Source organism: Pleurodeles waltl, chromosome 9 (assembly GCF_031143425.1).
Source record: "Pleurodeles waltl isolate 20211129_DDA chromosome 9, aPleWal1.hap1.20221129, whole genome shotgun sequence".
NCBI lineage: Eukaryota > Metazoa > Chordata > Amphibia > Caudata > Salamandridae > Pleurodeles > Pleurodeles waltl.
In genome coordinates, this window is record NC_090448.1 from 645328142 (window position 1) to 645353821 (window position 25680).

Consider the following 25680-nt stretch of genomic DNA (forward strand, 5'->3'; position numbering starts at 1 on the left):
TTTTGTAAGAAGGGGCTTTAAAGAGTTAAATAGTTCAGTGTGAGCTGCTAATAGCCCATCACCATCCTCTAAGTGTGAAAGCATACACTCCATTCGATCTGCTAATAGATTGTATATTGATGAGAGGGAATCAGAGGAGGTAATAACAGACTCCCATTTAACATTGCGTCTGCTGTTTGACAGGACGAGCTGTTGTGCATATGCCTTGGAATGGGGAGCTTCAAGCGAAGGCAGTAGGCCTCTGGTCGATAAAATCAGTGGGTCATGGTCACTCTCATCGTGCTCTTGTACCCTCATATCAGACATGTGACCCCACAATCGGATATCAAGTAGAATATAGTCTTGTGGGCTCCACGCCTAAAAGTGGAGTGCACGTTTGTGTCTGAGCGGGAGCGACCATTACAAGCTCGGAGACCATGTGTTAGTGTAATATCAGCAACTTGGTGCGCTATTCTATTCAATCTAGGTCTTTTGTTTGACACTAACTGGGGGATGCCCCAATAGGCATCCTCTTCTTTATATAGCTCTTGGGCCAGAGGATTAGGCTTGAATGTGACGTTAAGGTCCCCTGCAATTAGGATGAAATGGGATGAAATATTGTTATGGAGAAAGGTATCCAGTATGGTCAGGGTATCTGAATCATAGTGACTGCCCACACTTCTATTATAGATATTGATTATTAATACAGGTCTCTCTTTGAGAGTCGATACCAATAAGGCCTGTAAGTCAGGGCAGCCCATATCTATGGCTTCAACCTTGCACCTGAGAGAACTGCTTAGCCATATAAGTAGCCCTCCTGATGGTCTCCCAGAAGACACCTTGCGCGCTGCAACCCAATAGCTTTTGAAGCCTAATCTATATTTGGGCCCCAGTGCCCATGTTTCTTGAAATAGACAGATCTGGTATTCATCAATAAATTGACCTCATCCTGGCTTTTGCAATTTACTCTCCAGCCCAGCTATGTTCCAGCTAAGAACCGTATCAAAAACATTTGATTTAGCGTGCCCAACTTCTCTCGGGAATTGCTCTCTGAGAGAGGAGATGCAACCGATAACCTTGTCCCCCACGATCGTACAATGGCCTTTTACTTTCTTGTCCTGTGGTTTCTTTGACCCGCTGGGTGCAGGACCAACCATATTCATGTCTGGTGAGTTGACATACGAAATAAACCCAGAATTGCAAGGAGCGCTTGTCGCAAGGGATCCCCCCTCCTCACTATCTGTGCATGTGGTATTCTCAGTGATTCCCAGTTTGCAGGGATCTGTCAGGGTAAGTGGTATGGATGAAATAAGACCACTGAGAGCTGGGCAATCAGTGTGCTCAGTCTCGTGATTACTCATACCTGCTCCCCGTGATCCATCCCTGAGTCAATCTATCTCAGAGAGAGAGACTGAGGGATGTCAAAGGCCTAGTTCGGGATCAGTCTGTAGCTGGGTATCAGGGGAGACTCTGCGCACCTTCAGCAGCACATTATTCGCAACTATCGCTGGTGGAGGGTAAAGCGCTTGCAGTCTGCACAGAGAGACTTCCCCTGCTAAAGGATAGGGTCTATTAGCATTTGAAAAGAGCTGCTGGACAAGAGCAGGTGAATTAAAATTGATGACAATACAGTCCCCTGTGCCGATCTTCTCCAGTGATCCCACCCACCCCACCCTTCTCACCATCAATATCGAGGGTATCATATGAAATGCAAACCTAGCCTTTGCATGCAACCAATGTAAAACCTTATTTTTAAGTTCGGTAAAAGATTCTGAGGTTTTGGTCTTAAGTTCAGGGACATTGGTGATGACAAGGACGTATGGACATGACTCCGGTGGAAGATGCAACGTTCCCGATCCAGTCCTGCCATTGTTCTGCGCTGTCTTCAAGGGAGCTGCTGAGGGATGCTCATGAGTGGAGTTAGCTGCACCAACATTTATTACTGTGTTGTTACAAGACACAGAACATCCAGTTCCTTTTGGGAGAGGGGCTGGGACCTTTGGGTACTTGCTCTTTAGGATAGTAGCTGCTCTGTCAGAATAGTCCCCCTCGTGATTGATGGGAGGGAGGAGACCCTTGCTCAATAGAACAGGGGATCTGCCGCCATTAGCGTGGAATTGGCTCAAGTGGGAGGGGTGAGAATAAGATTGGGTTTCTGCTGGTGGAGGAGATACCGGCAACTGGAACTTGGTAAGTCCCTCCAGTTTCTCCTCAATCGCTTGGAGACGGGCTGCTATAGGGAGGAGCAGCTTAGTGAACTCTTCTTTTATGAATTTCATTATATGATCAGTTGCCTGTCGTCCATTGGCACTTTCTAAGGGGGTTGAAATAGTGATAGTCCTAGGGGCCATACCCGGATTGGGGGAGCTCGAGATCCGGGTTCTTTTGTTTTTTATAGTGGGCTCCCTACGTTTCCTTTTCCCTTTGCTGTTAGAGTCAGCAGTAACTAGGGATCCTCCTATTGAAGGGCCTCGGATTGGCGGGATTGGTATGGGGAGAGCAGTAGGTTCGTTCGAGATTTCAGCCGAGTACTCCTGGGGGTTTCTAGAGGGGGTAGTGTGGGGGGTAGTCAATGCGGGCTGTGAATCTACTGGCACAGGGGGCTGTGTGACTTGGCAGCTGTGGGCTGAAGATGTAGGGTCAGAAAAACGGCGCTGGACCATTTCTGTCTCTTTTTCAAGTGCCACGACAGCCTTTTGGAGAAAACCATCTAGAGTTTTGTTGTTCCCATGCTTTTCTTCAGCTCCCGCCCCCCTCTGTCTGTCCATCTTTTTCTCTTGATTCAGGCTTCCTCGCTTGAACATTTGGTAGAGGGTGCAAATAGCCCTTCTAGCCCACCGAGCTATTGCCCTACTAGGAACCCCTCACCTGGGGTGAACTTGGAGCTCCTCAGACCCTGCTGTTGTCGGGCTAGGTTGGTAATATTGGGCACAGGCAAAAAGGAAAATAAAAAATAAATAAATCAATCAATAAATAAATAAAGAGATTTGGCCCGGCCTCCTCCGGTCGCTGACGGACGCAGGATGGGCCCGCGTTTAATTTCAAAGGGGCTGTTTCTTGCCCCTACTGTCCAGGCACCAATCAGCGCGACCCGCGGCAGCAGGCGCGCTCACAGTTGCAAGGGGGCTTGGCTCCTGCCCACCACAGATTCACAAGGGAGGCTTGGCTCCTGCCTCCCGCTGGTTTGCAGACAAAAAAGAAACAGCACGACCCACGGCAGCGGGCGCGCGTTTAATTTCAAAGGGGCTGCTTCCCGCCCCTACTGTCCAGGCACCAATCAGACGGCAACGGGCGCACTCACAGTTGCAAGGGGGCGTGGCTCCTGCCCACCACAGATTCACAAGGGAGGCTTGGCTCCTACTTTCCGCCGGTTTGCAGAAAAAAAAGAAATTGCGCGACCTGCGGTAGCGGGGGCGCGTGTAATTTCAACGGGGCTGCTTCCCGCCCCTACCGTCCAGGCACCAATCAGCGTGACCCGCGGCAGCGGGTGCGCTCACAGTTGCAAGGGGGCTTGGCTCCTGCCCACCAGAGATTCACAAGGGAGGCTTAGCTCCTGCCTCCTGCCGGTTTTCAGAATAAAAAGAAACAGCGCGACTGATCAGCAGTGATAAAGTGCTCTAGGTCCTAGAGCCAACAACAAAAGGTCTAAAAAAATAGAAGGAGAAAGGCAAAATGTTTGGGGATTTCCCTGTAAAAAAGGCCAGGTCCAACACTCCCACATGATTTGATTAACCCATAAAAGTCCCCCTTGGTGCTTAAATGGACTACACTTCCGACCAATGAGGAAACTCCTCTTTACGCATGGGTAAGACTTACGAGTTCCATCTGATAATTATTGGATGCGTGAAACAACTCAACCTTTGTTAAATTTAGGCAGGTCAAACCTGCCGAAATTGAACAGGGGAAACCATATGATATTAACATTATCATGCGGATTTTGGCGAGATAAACACCAAAAGCAGCATAATATTCCACATGAACTCCTAATAGATGTTATTTATCGTACCTGATAAATATCGTACCCAGTGGTTTTGTTATTAGGTGTGATAAATAATGCATTAGCACGTAATCAGGACTTAAATTGGGGAATTCTGTGTGGTTTTACAACTGAAAAAATCAGTCCCCCGAGTAATTCCCCATTCCACTCGTTACTGTACGGTATTGGGGCACTTTTACCAACTAGTAACAGTAAAATCGCATGTGATTTTACAGTGGCACGCATATCATGCAACTCTGAATCAGGGTTCAAGTTAGTGATCCCTGCGGAGATTAAATTTATCTTCGGAGGCTCTTACAAGTACTTTATGCAATGCAGACACACAAGTGGTTTACTGCTCCTCGTGCAAAGACTAAGGGGGTCATTCTGACTTTGGCGGGCGGCGGAGGCCGCCCGCCAAAGTCCCGCCGACAGAATACCGCTGCACGGTCAAAAGACCGCCACGGTAATTCTGAGTTTCCCGCTGGGCTGGCGGGCGACCTCCAGAAGGCCGCCCGCCAGCCCAGCGGGAAACCCCCTTCCATGAGGATGCCGGCTCCGAATGGAGCCGGCGGAGTGGAAGGGGTGTGACGGGTGCAACAGTGTCTGCTTGGCAGACACTGAAAATCTTGGTGGGGCCCTGTTAGGGGGCCCCTGCAGTGCCCATGCCATTGGCATGGGCACTGCAGGGGCCCCCAGGGGCCCCACGACACCCGTTGCCGCCAGCCAGGTTCTGGCGGTCAAAACCGCCAGAGCCAGGCTGGCGGTAAGGGGGTCGGAATCCCGCCGCCATGGAGGATTCCCTACGGCGGCGGGAAACCGGCGGGACACCGCCGGTTTCCCGTTTCTGACCGCGGCTGTACCGCCGCAGTCAGAATGCCCAAGGATGCACCGCCAGCCTGTTGGCAGTGCATCCGCGGTCCCCGGCCGGGTCGGAATGACCCCCTAAGTGATTCATTTGTAAATAAATACATGCCGGTGCCCAAAACTCGCCTCTTGAACACGCGGCTTCTGCAATAAAATGTGCGAGCAAGGAATACTGAGGCAGCTAATCCTGAAGCCATCTCGGGCCTCTTCAATCCAATTACAGCCACTGGCAGTCACAAACGCTACAGAAACACATTATTACTGCAATTTATGATTTGATAGATGTTTTATAAAAATGACGTAATGGGGAGCTTGACCTTACCTTCCTGAACCGAAGGTCTTGGTTTTGCTGAAAGAAATACTCCAGAATTTTCCAGGAATAACGGAAACTTGCCATTAATTTCCCTGCGAGGACAGAAAATAAACATTATTGTCTTCTGGGTGCAATAAAGTAATGCTAATTTATTTTGGCACAATTAAGCAGCCTTGCGCTTGGAAAATAGACACGAGCATGGAAGTGAGACATAGTCAAAAAGCTGAGATGGCTAAATAAGAGAGCCATCATGTCTTTGAAATTGCAAACCCAGGTTCTGAGAAATATTTGACTTGATTCACCACCCCTGCTCAAAAAACCAAGCATACCTATTCCCAGAAATGTCCACCCACGTTTAGAATAGAGTCTGGAAACCTATTCCATTAGATATCCATCTACGATTGGGGTATTTTGAAATTGATAAATATCTCCTAGAGTAGTCCTGGTAATCAAGGTGCATTTCGTTCTACTTTATTCACTAACGTAGATGTTTTACTATGTCAACAAATCTGCATGAAAAAGGAAGGTGGAAATATAATTACATGGTAGTGTTCCCTTGAGTAGCCCAGTGTGTGTGTGTGTGGGAAGGGGGGGGGGCGAGTCAGAACCGCGACTGTATGCTATCCCCAGAGAGTGCAATGGTCCCTGTGTTCAGTGTCACGTGGTGGAGATGCATTTGCACTTAGCACAGGCCATACCTAATGCACAGACGGGAAGCATGTACTGGGCAGTGAGACTAATAGAGAGTACATCATCAATGCCTACATAGTGGGTACTACTGCTAGCAGAGTATACACAGGCGGAGGCTGCTTCAGTGCCTGCGGGGCACTGTTTATGCCAGCGGTGTAACAAATGCCCCCGGAGCCTCCGCGGTGCAGGGGGCGGATGGATGGAGCTCCAGCGAGTCCCCTCATCACACTACCCTGGCCCGAGAGCTCCTGAGAGAGTCTGGAGGGTGATCCTCAATGTTCTGTGCAAGGGGCTCCCCTCAAGTTTCCTTACGCCACTGGCTTATGCACACGTCTATCGGGTGGCATTGGTAAGTGGCACAAAGGGAAGTCAAAGACGATTTGCAGCACACCATGCCACAGGCTTCTTACATGTTTGAGGATATATGTGCTGCGGACTCCGGGCAAGCATATAATTACAAACCCCAAGCCATTCACTGAAAGAATATATATTTATTTATGTATATGTGTATGTATGGGGATGATTTTGTTTATTTCAGGTATAAAGGGCGACTATTGCCTGAGTTCAGGGTGTCCTTGCACTGAAGTAGCAGAAGCAAGGAGGTAAGCTAGGCAAGTATCTCAGAAATAGTAGTGAAAAGGTAGATTTTGAATTCTAGCAAAATTAAATTTGATTCTCAAGAACTATTAATACTAAGATAAGACTATTCAATGTGTGGGGCAAGAAGGAACAAGAACAGCTAGCTATTCGAGCACTACAGACACAAGAATGGTAAAAAGCAGTTCAGAGCAAAATCCGAGTCTATCAAGGGGTAGGTCATTAAAGAGTCTGCAAGAAAACAGGGCCTATAATACTAGGCCTTATGGGCCACGCACAGTGAGATAAATAAGGCATGCCTCGGGACTGCAAGTAAGTGAAGCTATGGGAAATCAAAGGGAATATTCGTTGTGTGATTCATGCTAAGAATTAGTCTGTCTACAGTGTTCTTTATAAGAGGAGGGGCATACACCATAGCAGGATGTCTGGCGCATCTGCCTGGATCTCTGACAACAGTCCTTAGCATCCCTTATCAATTTTGGGGTACCAGGCCTAGCGTAGTGCTCATGCATATTACCTCTTAATCGAAGAAGCCACCTTCAAAGTCATGCCTTTCTGTTTGGTTTTCTACCACCTTACAAGAAACTGCATCTTGGTCATCGGACGAAGAAGCTGGGTAATGCTTCAAAAGTCAAAATTAACAGTGCCCACAAAAGAGAGCAACCCTGCCACGTGTCTCTCAAACTTTCCATTGTTCTGATATTACACAGCCTATGCACTCTCCGCAAGATTGGAATACAGTTAGCTGATCCAGTCCCATTTTCTTAAGAACAGCAAATAGTTACAAGGTATTGAATGCATTTTCAATGTCCAAAAATGCAGCCACTGTCATCGGTTCTGTGTCCTGTTTGCATCACTGATATGGAATAGCTTTCTCAAGTTATAACGTATCATGGGTTGGGACAAATCCAGTCTAGTCATGATATACCAGTTTGGGGAGGACTGGCATTAACCTACGTGCGAACATCTTCCCTGTATTTTGTAATCAAAGTTGAGCGTGGAAAGTGGATGAAAAAACATCTGACCTCCAATTGGTCATGGTCGTCTTTTGGCTGGACCACCGTGATCACATGATTGGTAGACGTGGGTAACACGCCTTTCTGGTTGGAAGACTCACACATTGCAAGGAGGTGTGGGACAGTTTTGTGGCACATAATTCTACTGAGAATCCATCCAAGCTGCATGTCTTCCCGCTTGCTAGCTGCTCAGTAGCTGTTTGGATCTGGGCTATCAACTAGTTTGAATCTAACGTTTCCCATTGTTGTGGCATCGTCACAGGTAGCCCAACCATGTCTAAATATGCTCGCAGTCAGGATACACAGAGTACAGCTGACTGTAAGATGTGTAATGTATGAAATTCTTTTATTACCACTTGTCACATGTACCATTGTGCGAGCAGTGTATTGCGCATACTGAAGGTCATATCAAACCTAGTGAGCAAATTCCCGGCCCTGTCTTCATCCTCATGTAATCTTGCTGTATATTCTCTAAAGTCCACACAGTGTCGTCTCTTTAGAAGGGCTGTGTAATCTCCACTGGCTGCATGCAGATGATCCTTCATTTGGCTGACCCTGGCCAGTTTGGTTTCTGCGTCTCTCATTGTTTGGTCGATGCAAGTGCCTCTCTTTTCTTTTTAACTTCTCTTTATGAACATTTGTGAAGTTCATCACAGAAGAACACACTCACTACAACAGAGCCAAGAATAAAAGCACATGGCATACAGTAAAACATAGGTAGAGCATACTGCAGTACAGGACGGGGAAAAATGAGAGTCAGGATTTAATAAGACATGGAGGCGGGACTTTCCGCTGTGAAGAGAGGAGTGGGGAATCAGTAGTGCAGACTATAAATGCACAAGCAGGTGTCCAGACACCCAATGGACAGGCAGAAGGGTGAACCACCTCTGTATTGCTCAATCATATCATGGCAGTAGGCTGCATCTTGTAACATGTGGTGAGCATAACAGAACTGTTGAGAGAGCCTAACTTGGCCATTTTGTTTCTTAAAACGTGTAGCAAAAGAGTGATTCTTTTTTCTATGCAAACTTGTGCAAATGGCTTTTCACATAACGTGGTGCACTGAAATGCATAAAAGCAAAGAGCATGCACGAATATACATTTTAATGTAAACCACAGTTATTCATAAGTTTGCAAGTATGTTTATGTTATAGTATTTCCATAAACATTTTATATCCACTACGAGAAACGTCTGAAAAATCATTTAAACTAAAAGTGTATTAATGTTTATTTTAGCTTGGCCAGAGTGAAGGCCCCAGTTCTTTTTGTATTTCTAACCTTCAAAGTGAAAGCTCGTTTTATTGCATATCCGCCTAAGCTGCAGGTAGAATGGGGCAAGTCATTGGCTAATAAGGAGATTATTGTACAAGGATGATAAGAAGGCCTGAGATGGAATATTACCAAGGTCAAGAGGATTAATTTGAGGATGCCAGCCGAACTCTCATCTGAAATTTCTGAAGGCAAGAGTAAACCAAAGCTGAACTGATTCAGGTCAACGGCTCAACAGTCAATTAAACAAATGATTTACAGAACTGTTGTTTAGTGAAATGTTTTGGCTTGATGTCAGCTTCTGGAAGAATCAAAATTTAAGTGGGTTTAGCTAGTTGTAGATTCAGATTCCCCCTGCCCCTTTATCAGAATGGACCTCTCTGAGGCACAGACCTCCCACTTAATTTTTCTAAGTGGCTTCATGCCACTCACTCCTCTGTTGACAGTAACTTCAACTGAAGTTCTGTTGTGCTGACCTTTTCCTTTGAATTTGATAGACGCTGAAGTGTTATCCAGCACAGAGGTCTGAGTGGACGAGGAAAGTGGAATATAAAAAAATCTCAGACATAAATTGGAACATATCATGCCAGAAAATAGCAAGACCAAGGAAAAGCCACGCCATTCAAGTAAAATCATCATTAATGAGACCACATCTGTGACATTTACTGGCGGAATTATCACTAAACTGTGAAATTTAAACCTGTGTGTAGTAATATTGATGTAGAAATGTATAGAAGGTATTAACTTATAGATATAATAAAAAGTGGCACTCTTAACTTGCAAACAGTTGTATGCCCAAGTCTTCTCCGGGATTTGGTAGCCCAGCAAAGCTTTCCACCTTTGCCACCTTTACCTAAGCTTAGCCTCAGGGAGTGCAGCATCTAACCCAGCAGAGAGATTAGTGTATATATACTATGCCTGCCTTAAGTGGTCACAGACAGTGTAGCAGGAAAAATGGGAAGAGCCACCTGTGCCTCAGATCACAGTCTCAGGTAACAAAACTGCACAAGGAGGGTTGAAGACCCACTGTGAAATGACTGCATTATCTACAAAAATATCACCCATGATGAGTAGGCCTATCTGACAAAGAAGGCACTTCATGGCTCTCTCACTCGTATAAGGAAGCATAAGTGTTAGAAAGTTGGCAGTCGGTTTGCACCCTGTCCAAGCAGGGACCCTTATTCTAGTAAGGATAAGGGAGATACCCGCTCAGATAACCCCTGCTCACCCCCTTGGTAGCTTGAGAGGTCAGGCTTATCTCAGAAGCAATGTGTAACACACTTGCACATAACACACAGTAATACAGTGAAAACACTACAAAACGACGTCACTCCAGTTATAGAAAAATAGCCAATATTTATCTGTGTAAAACAAGACCAGAAGGATAAAACTCCTACATCCAGTGCATAAGATACGAATTTTGTAAGATGTATCCTAAAAATACAGTTCTTTGAAGTCAATAGCTCCACCTGGGGCTATCATGGCATCGAGATCAACAAAACCAACAGTTCAGGTCAGTCGCGGCCTTGCGGGCCACCTACAGTATCGGGGAGATCCGCAAATAGTACCTTTGGAATTGCAGGGCATCGTGAACCTTGCGGTGAGCTCCAGAGAGCGTCGTCACAGTGTCAGTTCCTGAGTTAGTGTGGAGGTCGTCGGGCCCTTGAAGTCACATGCATTGCAGATCGAAATCCAAGCTGATGAAGTCAGGAGCGCTGGCGTGGATGGCATCGGGCTGAGCTGCGAAGCAGGACGATGCAACATGTGGTGACCACAGGTCACGGTGCAGGCAGCAGCTTGATGACGGTGTCCAGCAGTGTCTGAGAGACCAGGCTGCAGTCTGAAGTGGAGCGGTGCGACGTGTGGTGTCACCAGGTCATGGTGCAGGCAGCAGCGTCATCATAGCTGAAGCGCTGTTACAGTAGGCCCAAGCTGGCATTGCGGGTTGGGACGGTGCTTCATGACCCTCTTGAGCAGTGTCCACAGGCCATGGTGCAAGCAGCAGTACCCGTGCCAGCAGGAGCGGTGTCGTCGGGGACGCCCAGGCTGCAGTGTGATCAGGTGATACCGGAGTGCGGGGGCCCACAGGTTGCAGTGCGAGCAGTGGCTCAGTGAAGTCATCCTATGACTGCGTCGGTGAGACCAGGATCGTGTCGCGAAGCGGGGCAGTGCGGCTCTGTGTGGCGTCAGCAGGTCACGGTGCAGGCAAGCGGCATCATTGAGGGCGTTGCAGTGGTTTTTCTCCTTGAACAGCACAAAACACACAGTTCCCTGAGACTTCTAACAGGAGGCAAGCTCTACTCCAAACCCTTGGAGAACTTTCTCAAGTAGGGCACACAGCAAAGTTCACCCTTTGCACTCTATTCAGGCAGAAGCAGCAACTGCAGGCCAGTCCAGCAAAGCAACACAGCAAAGGGACAATACTCCTCCTTCAGCTCTTCAGCTGTTCTCCTGGGCAGAGGTTACTCTTGTTTCCAGAAAGATTCTATAAGTCTGGGGGTTTAGGTCTTCTTCTTATACCCCTTTCTGCCTTTGAAGTTGGCAAACTTCAAAGCAAAGTCACAAGTGTTTGCAAAATCCTTCCTTGTCCATGTCAGGCCCCAGACACACACCAGGGGGTTGGAGACTGCATTGTGTGAGGGCAGGCACAGTCCTTTCAGGTGTAAGTGCACACTCCTCCCTCCACTCTAGCTCAGATGGCTCATCAGGATATGCAGGCTACACCCCAGCTCCCTTTGTGTCACTGTCTAGAGGAGAAGTGTGAACAGCCCAACTGTCAAACTGACCCAGATGGGGAATCCACAAATAGGCAGAGTCACAGAATGGTATAAGCAAGAAAATGCCTATTTTCTAGAAAACAACTTCACTAAAAGATGTATTTTTAAATTGTGAGTTCAGAGATCCCAAACTCCATATTTCTATCTTCCCTCAAAGGGAATTTGCGCTTTAAGGGTATTTAAAAGCATTCCCCTGGTTAACCTATGAGGAAGATAGGCCTCGCAACAGTGAAACCTGAATTTGGCAGTATTTCACTGTTAGGACTTATAAAACACACCAGTACATGTCCTACCTTTTAAATACACTGCACCCTGACCATGGGGCTACCTAGGGCCTACCTAAGGGAGGCATTATACCAAAAGGGAAGATTTGGGCCTGGCACGTGGGTACACTTGCCAGGTCGAATTGGCATTTTAAAACTGCACACACAGACACTGCAGTAGCAGGTCAGAGCCGCGTTTACTGGTCTACTAATGTGGATGCCATGATCAGTGCTGCAGGCCCATTAGTAGCATTTGATTTACAGGCCCTGAGCACCTCTATTGCACTTTACTAGGGACTTACCAGTAAATCAAATATGCCAGTCATGGATAAACCAATCAACAGTACAATTTACACAGAGAGCATATGCACTTTAGCACTGTTTAGCAGTGGTAAAGTGCCCAGAGTCCTAAAGCCAACAAAAACGGGTCAGAAAAGTTAGGAGGAAGGAGGCAAAAAGATCAGGGATGACCTTGCAAAAAGGGCCAGGTGCAACAATAAGCTTATCTGCTAAAGGAAGCAAGGGCGAGTATGGCAGCAACGGCTGCAGACCATGTGCTACGTTCCACCAGGCCTGACTGGTACAAGCAAGGCATGTGGTGGCTCACAAAAGCGACCTAACAGTGATTGTGTCTGGGCAATAACTCATTCCAATCGGATATGTGTAGGTGTAGCCAAAGTGATGACCCAGTATTTTCAGTAATGCGCCTGTGCCGTCTGGCAGCACAAGGATGCCAAACTGCAGTGGACGAGTGTCAACTTCAAAGTGGATTCTTAGTTGACCACCTCCCCATATTAGATGGGACAGCATCTGTTGCAACAGGACACAAAAAATACAATGGAAAGTAAACAGGAATTTTGGAGAATAGATATGGAAATTGAGGGAGCACCACCATCTTGCGTAACAAAATTCTCCCAAGTAAAGACAATGGCAACTGAATCCACTGATCTACACAGAAAGAAAGGTTTTCTAAAGATGTACCAAAGCTGCTGCATATCAGGTCATCATAGTCACAGGAAACCCAGAACCCAAGGTAACAGATGGCAGCAGGGTCCTAGTGTAGATGGTATTCAAGTAAAGGAGCCGGGCAGTCATCTGTGAGTGGAAATATCTCCGACTTAGACCAGTTGATTTGTAGGCTACAATACCTACTAAATTGGACAATGCCTCAGATGTTAGAAGTGGAATGTTGCAAAATAAATCCAGACTGATTTAGAAGCAGCAAGAATTGCATAAGAGGCTGGAGCCTTTGAGCAAGGATATTACCAAAAATCTTATTATAAGTGTTTGGCAAAGATAATGGCCTGTGTGAACTAATCTCAGTGGGGTTCTTGTTAGATTTCAAAAGAACTATGACACTAGCTTCCATTATTGAGGGAGGGAGCCCCTGGAGATAGCTTCATTATACATAACCAGAAGTCTTGGAGCAAGGGTGGCATTATAGGCTTTATAAAAGTCCACTGGAAGGCCATCTGTGCCAGGGATTCTGCCACTAGAAAGGCTGGGGATAGCCCTATTAACATCTTCAAGCATTATAGGGGAGGTTAGGATTTCCCTGTTCTCGCTGTCGAGCCAGGTCAGCACTATATGGTCCAAATAAAGCCTTTATGCCTGCTGCCATAAAGACAATCATAGTATGACTGAAAGTCACACAATATAGAAAGAGAATCAGTAGAGATACCAACATCCCCACACTTGATGTCAGCAACACCCATATTCCCGCGCTCCCAACCAGCAATACAAGCAACAGCTGTACCTGGTCTATCCCCCAACTGAAGGCCCAGACACAAATGCAGCACCTCATGTTCCACCTCTTCTTGATAATCTAGAATGGTATTGTGCAGCCGTGCTGAGAGGTCTTTCCCCAGTAGCAGAATAATCAGATGCAAGGCGTACAAGCTTGGACTCCAGTCCCAAGAGGGGGCAGTGAATCAATTGAAAGACCCTAGCATTCTTGGAGATGCAAATGCCCAAATTTATAAGCTTTTAAGGGCTAACGGGCTGTGCCATTATATCTTTCAATTGAAAGTATTCGACAGTGGCAGCACCAGCCTCGCCATGGAAGACTGCATCCCATAACACAGTTCCACGAGGCTGCCATTTATAAAACTACAGTGTAGAGGTGGGTAGACAGGGTAAATTTCACAGGTGATTGATCTGTTATGGTGCAAGGAAGAATTTCCATGCTACTCACGTGAGGCATAAGTGCAGATGAGAGTAATCGCATGTAGAGGCAAGATAGGGTATTGTGTACAGAACAGTGGAAATTATTTCAGCAGCATGGGGATGAAGTGCTTTTCATGCATCCAACCAGGTTGTGAAGCTGCAAGATTTGAGGGAGTGTGAGCTGGTGCACAAAAGTGGGTGGGTGGCTTCAGATGAGCTATCAAGCACTGAAGAGAGGGTGAGGTTTAAGTCACCCCCCCACCCCAAACAGTATGCCATTCCTGGTATCTGGAGCTTAATTGTAGGTCCTCATTCAAAAACATGGGGTCAGCAATGTTTGGGCCATAGACATTAAATAATAACTAATAATAAATTATTCCCATCCAATGTGCCTGTGATAGCAACCACAGTCAGTGATATGATCTGTTAGGGAAAAATTGACCGACCTACTAATCAAGGTGACCATCCCTCTACAGTAAGTGGAGTAGAAAGTAACAATGTGAGCCCCAGGAGGAGGAAAAAGCAGATGCGCCAAGAGGGGAGCAGTGCGTCTTCTGAATCAATGCAATATACATTTTATGTTGATCCAAGTCTGCCAACATCTCCCTGGTCTTTCATGGGCTATTTATACTCCACACATTCCACATAAGGAAGTTATGTACTGTGGGGCAAAGTGAGCAGAGGCCAGCTGTGAGTTTCCTAAACTGCATCAGAAACCAGCAGATGTACCATGTGAATTATGGAGAATGTGGTTATAAGTGCGTGAGTGACTGCATAAACATTTAATAAACCCCAAAAACAAAGAAAAACACGAAAACCCCCCAATCCCTGACGACCCCAAACACTGACGCGTGAACCATGCATAGCTATAAAACAGGCATTACCTTAATTTGTAGCACAACACGTCCAGATCCATTATAGTACATCAACTGCATCCACTGATATTCTATATTCTTATAGGGACTCGTTGAAGAAGGACTTATCACTAAAGAGTATTCTGTATTGGGGCAAGCGCCAGTATATAAATATCCCTTGATGTATTTCCAAATGTGAATGTGAATAATATGCGCAGTAGCTCCACCTGACATTCACGTTCTACTATCTGATCTGAAATACTTGAATAGAATACTATATGACTTTGTATTTTGTATGATGTAACTCTCTGTAATAATAATTTGTCCAAGAGAACCAGTATTAATATTATATTCTACACAATAACCTCTTCACAGCCTGAAAACATTGACCAGTTATTACGCACTGCAAAAAATGGATCTACTCTGATGACTCTTGCTAGGTATGGTTTGCTTTCTATCTCTGACACCTGTTGGTGCTATATAATAACATACTGTAGGAGGCTGGCCTGGCTTGTAGTGGGTACCTGATGGTACTTACACCTTGTGCCAGGTCCAGTTATCCCTTATTAGTAGATTAGTAGTGTTCTAGGAGCTTAGGCTGATAGAGGTAGCTATAGCAGAGCAGCTTAGGCTGAACTAGGAGACATGCAAAGCTCCTACTATACCACTTATATCATATAGGTACTATATCATAAGAAAGACAATACTCAGAGTTACTAAAAATAAAGATACTTTATTTTAGTGACAATGTGCCAAAAATATCTCAGAGGATAAATCAGGTAAGTAAAACAGTCAGAAAGTAGTGCAATCACTGTAGAATACAATAGGATGCAATAGGTTTAGGGGCAACACAAACCATATACTAAGAAGTGGAATGTGAACCACGAATTGACCCCTAGGCTAGTGTAGTGTGTAGAGGGTCGCTGGGAGTGTAAGAAAACCCTAATGGTGTCCAAGATACCCCACCCCAAGACCCTGGAAAGTAGGAGTAAAGTACTACTATTTCCCCAGAAACACACTAAACTTGTGATAGAGGATTTTGCAAAGACCACAACTGACTGCAAAGCACTGAAGATGGATTCCTGGACCTGAGGACCTGCAAAGAAAGGGGACCAAGTCCAAGAGTCGTGAAAGTGTCCAGGGGGGGCAGGAGCCCACTAAACCCCGGATGAAGGTGCAAAATGGCTGCCTCCAGATGGAAGAAGCTGAAGATTCTGCAACAACGAAAGATGCTAGGAACTTCTCCTTCATGCAGAAGATGTCCCACAGAGTGCTGGAGGACGCAGAGTTGTTTCTTTGGCACAAGACTGCAAACAAGCCTTGCTAGTTGCAAGAGTCACAGTCAAAGAAAAAGGGTGCTGCCTGGGCCCAGGAAGGACCTGGATATTGCTACTTGGGAGAGGAGACAGAGGAAGCCCTCAGCAACGTAGAGAGCCCATGCACAAGAAGGTAGCACCCGCAGAAGTCCTTGAACATGGGTTCAAGAAGACTGAACATGGCAGTCGTCTCAACACTGCAAAAGAGGTTCCCACGAAACTGGAGGTCAACTCAGGGAGTTGAGCAATGCAGGACGGAGTGCTGGGGACCTCGGCTTGGTTGTGCAGGAAGGATTCCTTGGAAATGTGCACAGAAGCCCTAGCAGCTGCAGTTCATGCAGTGCAGAGGATTACTGTCTGGAGAGGGGAGGCAAGGACTTACTTCCTCCAAATTTGGACAGTTGGACCTCTGGACAGTCTGGGCCACTTGGGTCCACCACCTGTGTTCCAGGGGCCACGCTCGTCAGGATGAGAGAGGTCCCAGAGTACCGGTGATGCTGAAGTTTGGTGCCTGCTGGAGCACGGGGAAGATTCCATCAACCCACGGGAGATTTCTTTGTGGCTTCCAGTGCAAGATGAAGGCAGGCAGCCCCCAAAGCATGCACAACAAGGAAACAGTTGAGAAAGCCGGCAGGATTAGGCGCTACAATGTCGCTGGTAGTCTTCTTGCTACTTTGTTGCAGTTTTGCAGGCATCCTAGAGCAGTCAGCGGTTGATCCTTGGCAGATGTCAAAGAGAGGTGCAGAGGAACTTTTGTGAATTCTGGCAAGTCGTTATCTGAGGAAAAGCCCACTGGAGAGACCCTAAATAGCCCTCAGACGAGGATTGGCCACCTAATCAGGTAAGCACCTATCAGGAGGTGTTTCTGACGTCACCTGCTGGCACTGGCCACTAAGAGGCCTCCAGAGTGCCCTCACACCTCTGGATTCAAGATGGCAAAGATCTGGGACACACTGGAGGAGCTCGGGGCACCACCCCTGGGGTGATGATGGTCAGGGGAGTGGTCACTCCCCTTTCCTTTGTCCAGTTTCGCGCCAGAGCAGGGACTGGGGGTTCCCTGAACCAGTGTAGACTGGCTTATGAAAGGAGGGCACCATCTGTGCCCTTCAAAGCATTTCCAGAGGCTGGGAGAGGCTACCCTTCCCCAGCCTTTAACACCTATTTCGAAAGGGACAGGGTGCAACACGCTCTCTCAGAGGAAATCCTTTTTTCTGCCTTCCTGGGACTGGGGTGCCCAGACCCCAGGAGGGCAGAACCCTGTCTGTGGGGTGGCAACAGCGGCAGCTGCAGAAAAAAAAACCAGAGAGCTGGTTTGGCGGTACTCGGGGTCCATAGTGGTACCCCAGGGATGCATGGGATTGGCACCCCAATACCAGATTTGGCATGGGGGACAATTCCATGATCTTAGACATGTTACATGGCCATATTCGGAGTTACCATTGTGAAGCTACATATAAGTATTGACCTATATGTAGTGCACGCGTGTAATGGTGTCCCTGCGCTCACAAAGTCGGGGAAAATTGTCCTGAACTATGTGGGGACATCTTTGCTAGTGCAAGGGTGCCCTCACACTTCGTAACTTTGCACCTAACCTTCAGCAAGTTAGGGTTAGACATGTAGGTGACTTATAAGTTACTTAAGTGCAGTGTAAAATGGCTGTGAAATAACGTGTGCGTTATTTCACTCAGGCTGCAGTGGCAGTCGTGTGTAAGATTTGTCTGAGCTCCCTATGGGTGGAAAAAGAAATGCTGCAGCCCATAGGGATCTCCTGGAACCCCAATGCCCTGGATACCTAGGTAACATATACTAGGGAATTATAAGGGTGTTCCAGTGTGCCAATTAGAATTGGTAAAAAATGGTCACTAGCCTATAATGACAATTTTAAAGGCACAGAGAGCATAAGCACTGAGGTTCTGATTAGCAGAGCCTCAGTGACACAGTTAGTCACTACACAGGTACACACATTCAGGTCACAAACTATGAGCACTGGGGTCCTGGCTAGCAGGATCCCAGTGAGGCAGGCAAAAACAAACTTACATACATGTAAAAATGGGGGTAATATGCCAGACAAGATGGTACTTTCCTACACATACTAGCCTGCGATATTACACCTTTAATAAATATTGTCGCTAACTATACTTTGTCAGCACCTCTCCTACTAAATGATTGCACGTCTACTGGTGCATGACTTAGCTATACTTAGCAAAGGGATTCACTAACTGACTGTGCACCTTACCATGCATGACCTACTGATAACACTAGATGGTATCTCGGTCACAAGCACTTTCCTTGGATATCTTTCTCTACACACACTTACACTTGTGGTGCCTTTCAGAATATCTTTCCCCTTCAACAACAGCACTGAATTTACAGGGTATTCCATGGTACTTTCTCTATCTCAATTATACAAAAGCACCATATGTACTAAACCTGCTTTCCTCACAACAGTCTCCTCAACACCTACCTTACCATTACACTTACCTTACAGCCTTGAAAAAGCCCAAGGTAAACCTACCATAGGGGGCGAAACACATGTCGGCTTTTGGTCCTTGGCTCAAACCTGGATGACTTTCAGCTTGGACCTTGATTCATTGCTCAAACTTATATGATTTCTGTTTGAATGCACATCAATAAGTAGCTTTGGGCTCACCATCTCAACCCAACGTGTTTGTTCTATATTGCAAATCATCATAAAAAACTATTTGGAATCTTATATTTGAATACAATGTGGGTTTCTCAATCCTCCACTGCATGCAGAGGGTGCACCCGAAGAGCACAGCAGTGCCCCAAGAGAACTGGTAAGATCGACATTAGCATAATATTGAATGATTCTTGCACTAGGTGATCTGCTTCTTGTGCATGACATCACAGCCAATGAACCCAATCAGGGCAACATGCTGTGTTGGCTGTTAATCAGCCATAAGCGGCAATGGATGCTGAACGCATGCAAGGAGGAGCCAGAAACAACACAACAACAAGGGAAGATCAGCAATACCAAATGAGGCCCTTGGCCAGCAAACTATAAACATGAAAAACAACACATAAGACAGCTAAAAAGAAATAGGCAGTCGTTGTCAGTGAAAGTAGAGGTACCACGCTGCTCCCCATTGTGGAATGTTGTAGGGATGGAGGAATCAGAGGATTTAGCTCTACCAGCTGTAATATGATGCTCAATGAATTTGAAGGTGGGCACCGGCTACAGGAAGCAATTAGTTTTTCCCCTATGTTGGAGATGAAGTCTAGCTGGAAAAAGCCGGGAGTACTTAACACCATACAACCTGAGGACCTTGTATACTTCCTGGAAGGGTGACGGGCCCCCTGCACAGCCAATAGAAAGAAATCTTAGATCCCTCATATTGGAGGTCAGGATTGCCCCTCTTCAGCTGGAAAATCAGGTCTCATTCTCTATAGTTTAGAAAACGGGCTATAATGGGTTATGGCTTTCTATGAGGTGTAGGTTTAGGAGTGAGAGCACAGTGAGCCCATTAAACAAGGAAGACCTCTGAAAAATGGCTTTGGCCAAACAGCGTGCTCGGGGGGGTTCCAAAAAGCTCTCCATGTAGGGCTAATTGGCAGATTCAGGCACACCCAAAATCCTTAATTGGTTACTTTGTGATCTGCCCATGACTTTTTAGCTTTGATAAGTTTGATATCTTGCACAGATTCCATTGGACCACAATCTAATTCCCATTGAGAGCTCTCTAGTTCAGACATCTGTGCCTTGACCTGGAGCCCTGATAATCAGCGCATGCTGCATCTTGTCCAGGTGTGCAGTTAAAAAGTCCATTTTGCTTTATGTGGAGCTCAAGTCGTCCCTGAGTCCCCTAAACATGGCTGCCACATTGGCATTAGCTGAAGTGTGGTAGTCCACCAGTGGAGGAACATTGTGCATCCTCAGGGGGCGCTTGTCAAATTAAAGTTAGGATTGTTTTTGTTCAGCTTTGCCCTTTATGAGGACCACCCAGCCTGGAAAACCTGAGACCACACGAAAATCAGGACTGTTACTGTGGGTTAGTATAAAAACACAATTGGGAACCACCTGGCACTGCAATAGTGTGAGAAAGTAGCCTCTTTCTAGCCTTGTTACCCCCACTTTTGGCCTGTTTGTGAGTGTATGTCAGGGTGTTTTCACTGTCTCACTGGGATCCTGCTAGCCAGGGCCCAGTGCTCATAGGTAAACCCTATGTTTTCATTATGTTTGTTATGTGTCACTGGGACCCTGCTAGCCAGGACCCCAGTGCTCATAAGTTTGTGGCCTATATGTATGTGTTCCCTGTGTGATGCCTAACTGTCTCACTGAGGCTCTGCTAACCAGAACCTCAGTGGTTATGCTCTCTCTTTACAAATTGTCACTAACAGGCTAGTGACCAATTTCACCAATTCACATTGGCATACTGGAACACCCTTATAATTCCCTAGTATATGGTACTGAGGTACCCAGGGTATTGGGGTTCCAGGAGATCCCTATGGGCTGCAGCATTTCTTTTGCCACTCCCATAGGGAGCTCTGACAATTCTTACACAGGCCTGCCACTGCAGCCTGAGTGAAATAACATCCACGTTATTTCACAGCCATTTACCACTGCACTTAAGTAACTTATAAGTCACCTATATGTCTAACCTTTACCTGGTAAAGGTTGGGTGCTAAGTTACTTAGTGTGTGGGCACCCTGGTACTAGCCAAGGTGCCCCCACATCGTTCAGGGCAAATTCCCCGGACTTTGTGAGTGCGGGGACACCATTACACGTGTGCACTGGACATAGGTCACTACCTATGTACAGCGTCACAATGATAACTCCGAACATGGCCATGTAACATGTCTAAGATCATGGAATTGTCATCCCAATGCCAGACAATTCCATGACCCCGAGTCTCTAGCACAGACCCGGGTACTGCCAAACTACCTTTCCCGGGGTTTCACTGCAGCTGCTTCTGCTGCCAACCCCTCAGACAGGTTTCTGCCCTCCTGGGGTCCAGCCAGGCCTGGCACAGGAAGGCAGAATAAAGGACTTCCTCAGAGAGAGGGTGTTACACCCTCTCCCTTTGGAAAAAGGTGTCAGGGCTGGGGAGGAGTAGCCTCCCCCAGCCTCTGGAAATGCTTTGATGGGCACAGATGGTGCCCATCTCTGCATAAGCCAGTCTACACTGGTTCAGTGATCCCCCAGCCCTGCTCTGGTGCGAAACTGGACAAAGGAAAGGGGAGTGACCACTCCCCTGACCTGCACCTCCCAGGGGAGGTGCCCAGAGCTCCTCCAGTGTGCTCCAGACCTCTGCCATCTTGGAAACAGAGGTGCTGCTGGCACACTGGACTGCTCTAGTGGCCAGTGCCAGCAGGTGATGTCAGAGACTCCTCCTGATAGGCTCTTACCTGTGTTGCTAGCCTATCCTCCTTCCTAGGTAGCCAAACCTCCTTTTCTGGTTATTTAGGGTCTCTGCTTTGGGGAATTCTTTAGATAACGAATGCAAGAGCTCATCAGAGTTCCTCTGCATCTCTCTCTTCACCTTCTGCCAAAGGATCGACCGCTGACTGCTCAGGACGCCTGCAAAACCGCAACAAAGTAGCAAAGACGACTACTGCAACCTTGTATCGCTGATCCTGCCACCTTCTCGACTGTTTCCTAGTGGTGCATGCTTTGGGGTTTGCCTGCCTCCTCTTTGCACTAGGAGCTCTGAAGAAATCTCCCGTGGGTCGACGGAATCTTCCCCCTGCAACCGCAGGCAACAAAAGACTGTATCACCGGTCCTCTGGGTCCCCTCTCAGCACGACGAGCATGGTCCCTGGAACTCAGCAACTCTGTCCAAGTGACTCCCACAGTCCAGTGTCTCTTCAGTCCAAGTTTAGTGGAGGTAAGTCCTTGCCTCCCCATGGTAGACTGCATTGCTGGGTACCGCGTGATTTGCAGCTACTCCGGCTCCTGTGCACTCTTCCAGGATTTCCTTCATGCACAGCCAAGCCTGGGTCCCTGACACTCTAACCTGCAGTGCACAACCTCCTGAGTTGTCCTCCGGCGTCGTGGGGCTCCCTTTTGTGTCTTCGGGTGAGCTCCGGTTCACTCCTCTTTGTAGTGCCTGTTCTGGCACTTCTGCGGGTGCTGCCTGCTTCTGTGAGAGCTCCCTGACTTGCTGGGTGCCCCCTCTGTCTCCTCATCCAAGTGGCGACATCCTGGTCCCTCCTGGGCCACAGCAGCATCCAAAAACCCTAATCGCGACCCTTGCAGCTAGCAAGGCTTGTTTGCGGTCTTTCTTCGTGCTACTTTACGACGTGGGACATCCATCCTCCAAAGGGGAAGTTTCTAGCCCTCTTCGTTCTTGCAGAATCCACAGCTTCTACCATCCGGTGGCAGCTTCTTTGCACCCTCAGCTGGCATTTCCTGGGCATCTGCCCAATCTCGACTTTGTCACAACTCTTGGACTTGGTCCCCTTGTTCCACAGGTACTCTCGTCTGTAAATCCACTTTGGTTGCATTGCTGGTGTTGTTCTTCCTTGCAGAATTCCCCTATCACAACTTCTGTGCTCTCTGGGGAATATAGGTGCACTTTACACCTACTTTTCAGGGTCTTGGGGTGGGCTATGTTTCTAACCCTCACTGTTTTCTTACAGCCCCAGCGACCCTCTACAAGCTCACATAGGTTTGGGGTCCATTCGTGGTTCGCATTCCACTTTTGGAGTATATGGTTTGTGTTGCCCCTATACCTATGTGCTCCTATTGCAATCTACTGTAACTTTACATTGCTTGCATTACTTCCTTTTGCTATTACTGCATATTTTTGGTATTGTGTACATATATCTTGTGTATATTTGGCATGCTCATACTGAGGGTACTCACTGAGATACTTTTGGCATATTGTCATAAAAATAAAGTACCTTTATTTTTAGTATATCTGTGTATTGTGTTTTCTTATGATATTGTGCATATGACACCAGTGGTATAGTAGGAGCTTTGCATGTCTCCTAGTTCAGCCTAAGCTGCTCTGCTATAGCTACCTTCTATCAGCCTAAGCTGCTAGAAACACCTCTTCTACACTAATAAGGGATAACTGGACCTGGTACAGAGTGTAAGTACCCCTTGGTACCCACTACAAGCCAGGCCAGCCTCCTACAAATAGGGGCATGAAGAAACTCAAATATGGTGAGACAAGTCAGAATACAGTGACTATCTGTTGCATCTATGTCCAGAAGACAGATCGAATGTTGTTCATGACATGACCAAATAAAAAAGTCCACAAGGGGACACTGCACTTGTGGTATAGCTGAGGACTACTGTGAAGAGGCTTTGCCAGTCACAAAGAGTCAGAAAGACCCCAACAACCCTCTGGAGGTGAGGTTCTTCATCATCCACTGGGGGCTTATAAGGAGGAGCCCTACCACAATATGCAGGGTGAGGTCAGGCAGCCGGAACCACTCAAATGCAGGAGGACTGGATGCGCCCCAACCCAGCAGAGCTGCAGCTCATGCGTGGAGTGGCAATTGCTGCCAGGACACAGCCTGAGTACCTGGAAACCATTAGACAGCCCCTCTGGGCACAAGGAGACTGGCTGCATGACTGCGGTGAATGGCCCTAACAGGCCCTGGACCTTGGTCCGGCAAAAGCCAGCAGATCAAAGACTGGATGCAGCTTTAGGAAAGCAGCTGCAGTGGCCCAGATGGTGCTGCAAGTGAAGTAGGCCCCAGGAGTGCTGGGAGAGTGCAGGAACGTCTGCAGCAGTGCACAGCAGCAGCAGACCACAACACAAGATGGCCCCAGATTGCAGGTGCTCAGGAAAGGAGCTGCTGCAGTCCACTTAGAGGGGCCCCTGTGACACCTGACGGACAGGGCAAGCTCCCTCAGCTACCTGGATCCCACCAAAAAAAGTAAGATGGGAAGAGGGTAGGAATGCTCCAGGCTGTCAGAGCTCAATGAACAGGCGGCCATCTTCTTTGCTGGGACTCTGGTGCACCCTTGTGCAAGTACCTCTCTAAGACTGTTTTGATCCTGTAGGGTGTTGTAATGCATACTCCTTTTAAGATAATCTTGAACACTTCACATTTATTTAATGTCTTGAATTGTGCCCTCATTCTCCATACAACTGTGATATTGTCTCTCCGAGTGCTCCAGAAGAAGAGCTTCTGCAATGCAGTGAGCTAAAGCCTGTGTCGTTATAGCAATTATTTTAATACATCATCCTCTTCCGTCTTCCTCATCATAGTCCTGACCAGTGAGCACTCTGTGTTCAGACTACAGAAATCACCCAAATTAGAAGACACAAACAATTTTCCCCACCCAATATGGCCCTATTGGAAGTTCCTGTCACATGAAGCATAAAAGTGGACTGAGCACCTACTACATCCTGTTTTTTTCTGCTGTGTTTGGTTAGAATCACCTATGAAGAAGTAGGTTTTGCATCATTGAAGGACGTTTGTGCTGCAGCCTTGTGTCGTTCCCCACATCATTTTATTTCTCATTACAAGTTGAGGATGAGAGAAATGTTTTCGTTAGACTTTGGTGCTGTGGATCTTTCTGCTATTAACCTTTTTGTTTCACCTCTTTTTCTCAAATGAATAGAAGCATTTAGCATCTTTCTATGTGTTGTGATTTTTTTACTCAGTAGTTTTGGTACATGCTCATAGGCAAAGACGGTTACAAAGATGACGAGGGGGGAAGGTAAAGATATGGTTACTTCCTGGTAATCTTCATTACTCTGAGTCATAATTTACCTTGTCACAGTCCTACATCCCTACCTTCCTCCCCTTTCAGAAGTAAAGGGAAAAAAATGTGATATCTCGTTTTAACTTGGCATTTCAAGATGTACTAGGGGTTCAGCACACATGTAGGTGACTTCTGTAGTCTGAACAAACAGTCCTCACTGGTGAGGACTGTGATGAGGAAGACTATGGCTTGGAGCAACGAAGATTACCAGTAAGTATCAAGTCATTTCCAAATTGGATTTGTAATTCAGGAGAAGGGGAATAAAAACAGAATTTCTGTGAGTACAGATTTATGTCACATCAAGCGTTGAAGAAGTGCCTGTTCCCCAACCAGTTGCCAAATTTCTCCCATGTTGCATGCTATTCAACTGTTGCTCTTTCAGAGTGTGCAAAAGATTTGCTCCTTACAGATTTAGATCCTCAACTATAAATCTGAGCAGACCGGGCCAAAAGAACAACTGAAATTAGAACCTCTTTTGATAGACTACATCGGTTTGATGAAACATGATACTTTACCTTGGATAGTAGCTCCCGTGTCTCGATCTATATCTGCGTCTGCAGAAGAACATTAGCACAGCCACAATGATGAGTATGATCACAAACACAGCGACTGTGAGCCCCCCAATAAGGCTGGGTCTGTGGAGCCTGTTCTCACAATATTTTCCACTAAATAAGTATATGTCTGTGTCGGGGCATCTGGAAAGAAAACATAAGGACGAGAATTTAGAGGAATAAAGCTGGAATAGCAAAATTGACATACTGTCGGATTACACTGCGTTAATGCACCATAATTTAAAGGTTTACTTTGGTTCTATAAGGTAGCAAAAAGGCATCATAAATTGCATATGGGAGCACTTCGAAAAAGCTCACCCCTTTTCAAGGTGAAAAAAACTGAAATGGAATTAGTAGAAT

General features: G+C 46.7%; 1 protein-coding gene across 2 annotated transcripts in view; it reads right to left on the bottom strand.

The window, feature by feature from the left end:
• Positions 1 to 25680, bottom strand: part of LOC138259801 (mucin-3A-like) — a 397229-nt gene that overhangs the window by 26259 nt on the left and 345290 nt on the right. For both annotated transcript variants that reach the window (XM_069207692.1, XM_069207693.1), the window contains 2 exons: positions 25285 to 25464; positions 5145 to 5227 (listed from right to left, as the gene is read on the bottom strand). In XM_069207692.1, coding sequence (XP_069063793.1) covers positions 5145 to 5227; positions 25285 to 25464 — 263 coding nt within the window. The remainder of the gene's footprint in view (positions 1 to 5144; positions 5228 to 25284; positions 25465 to 25680) is intronic.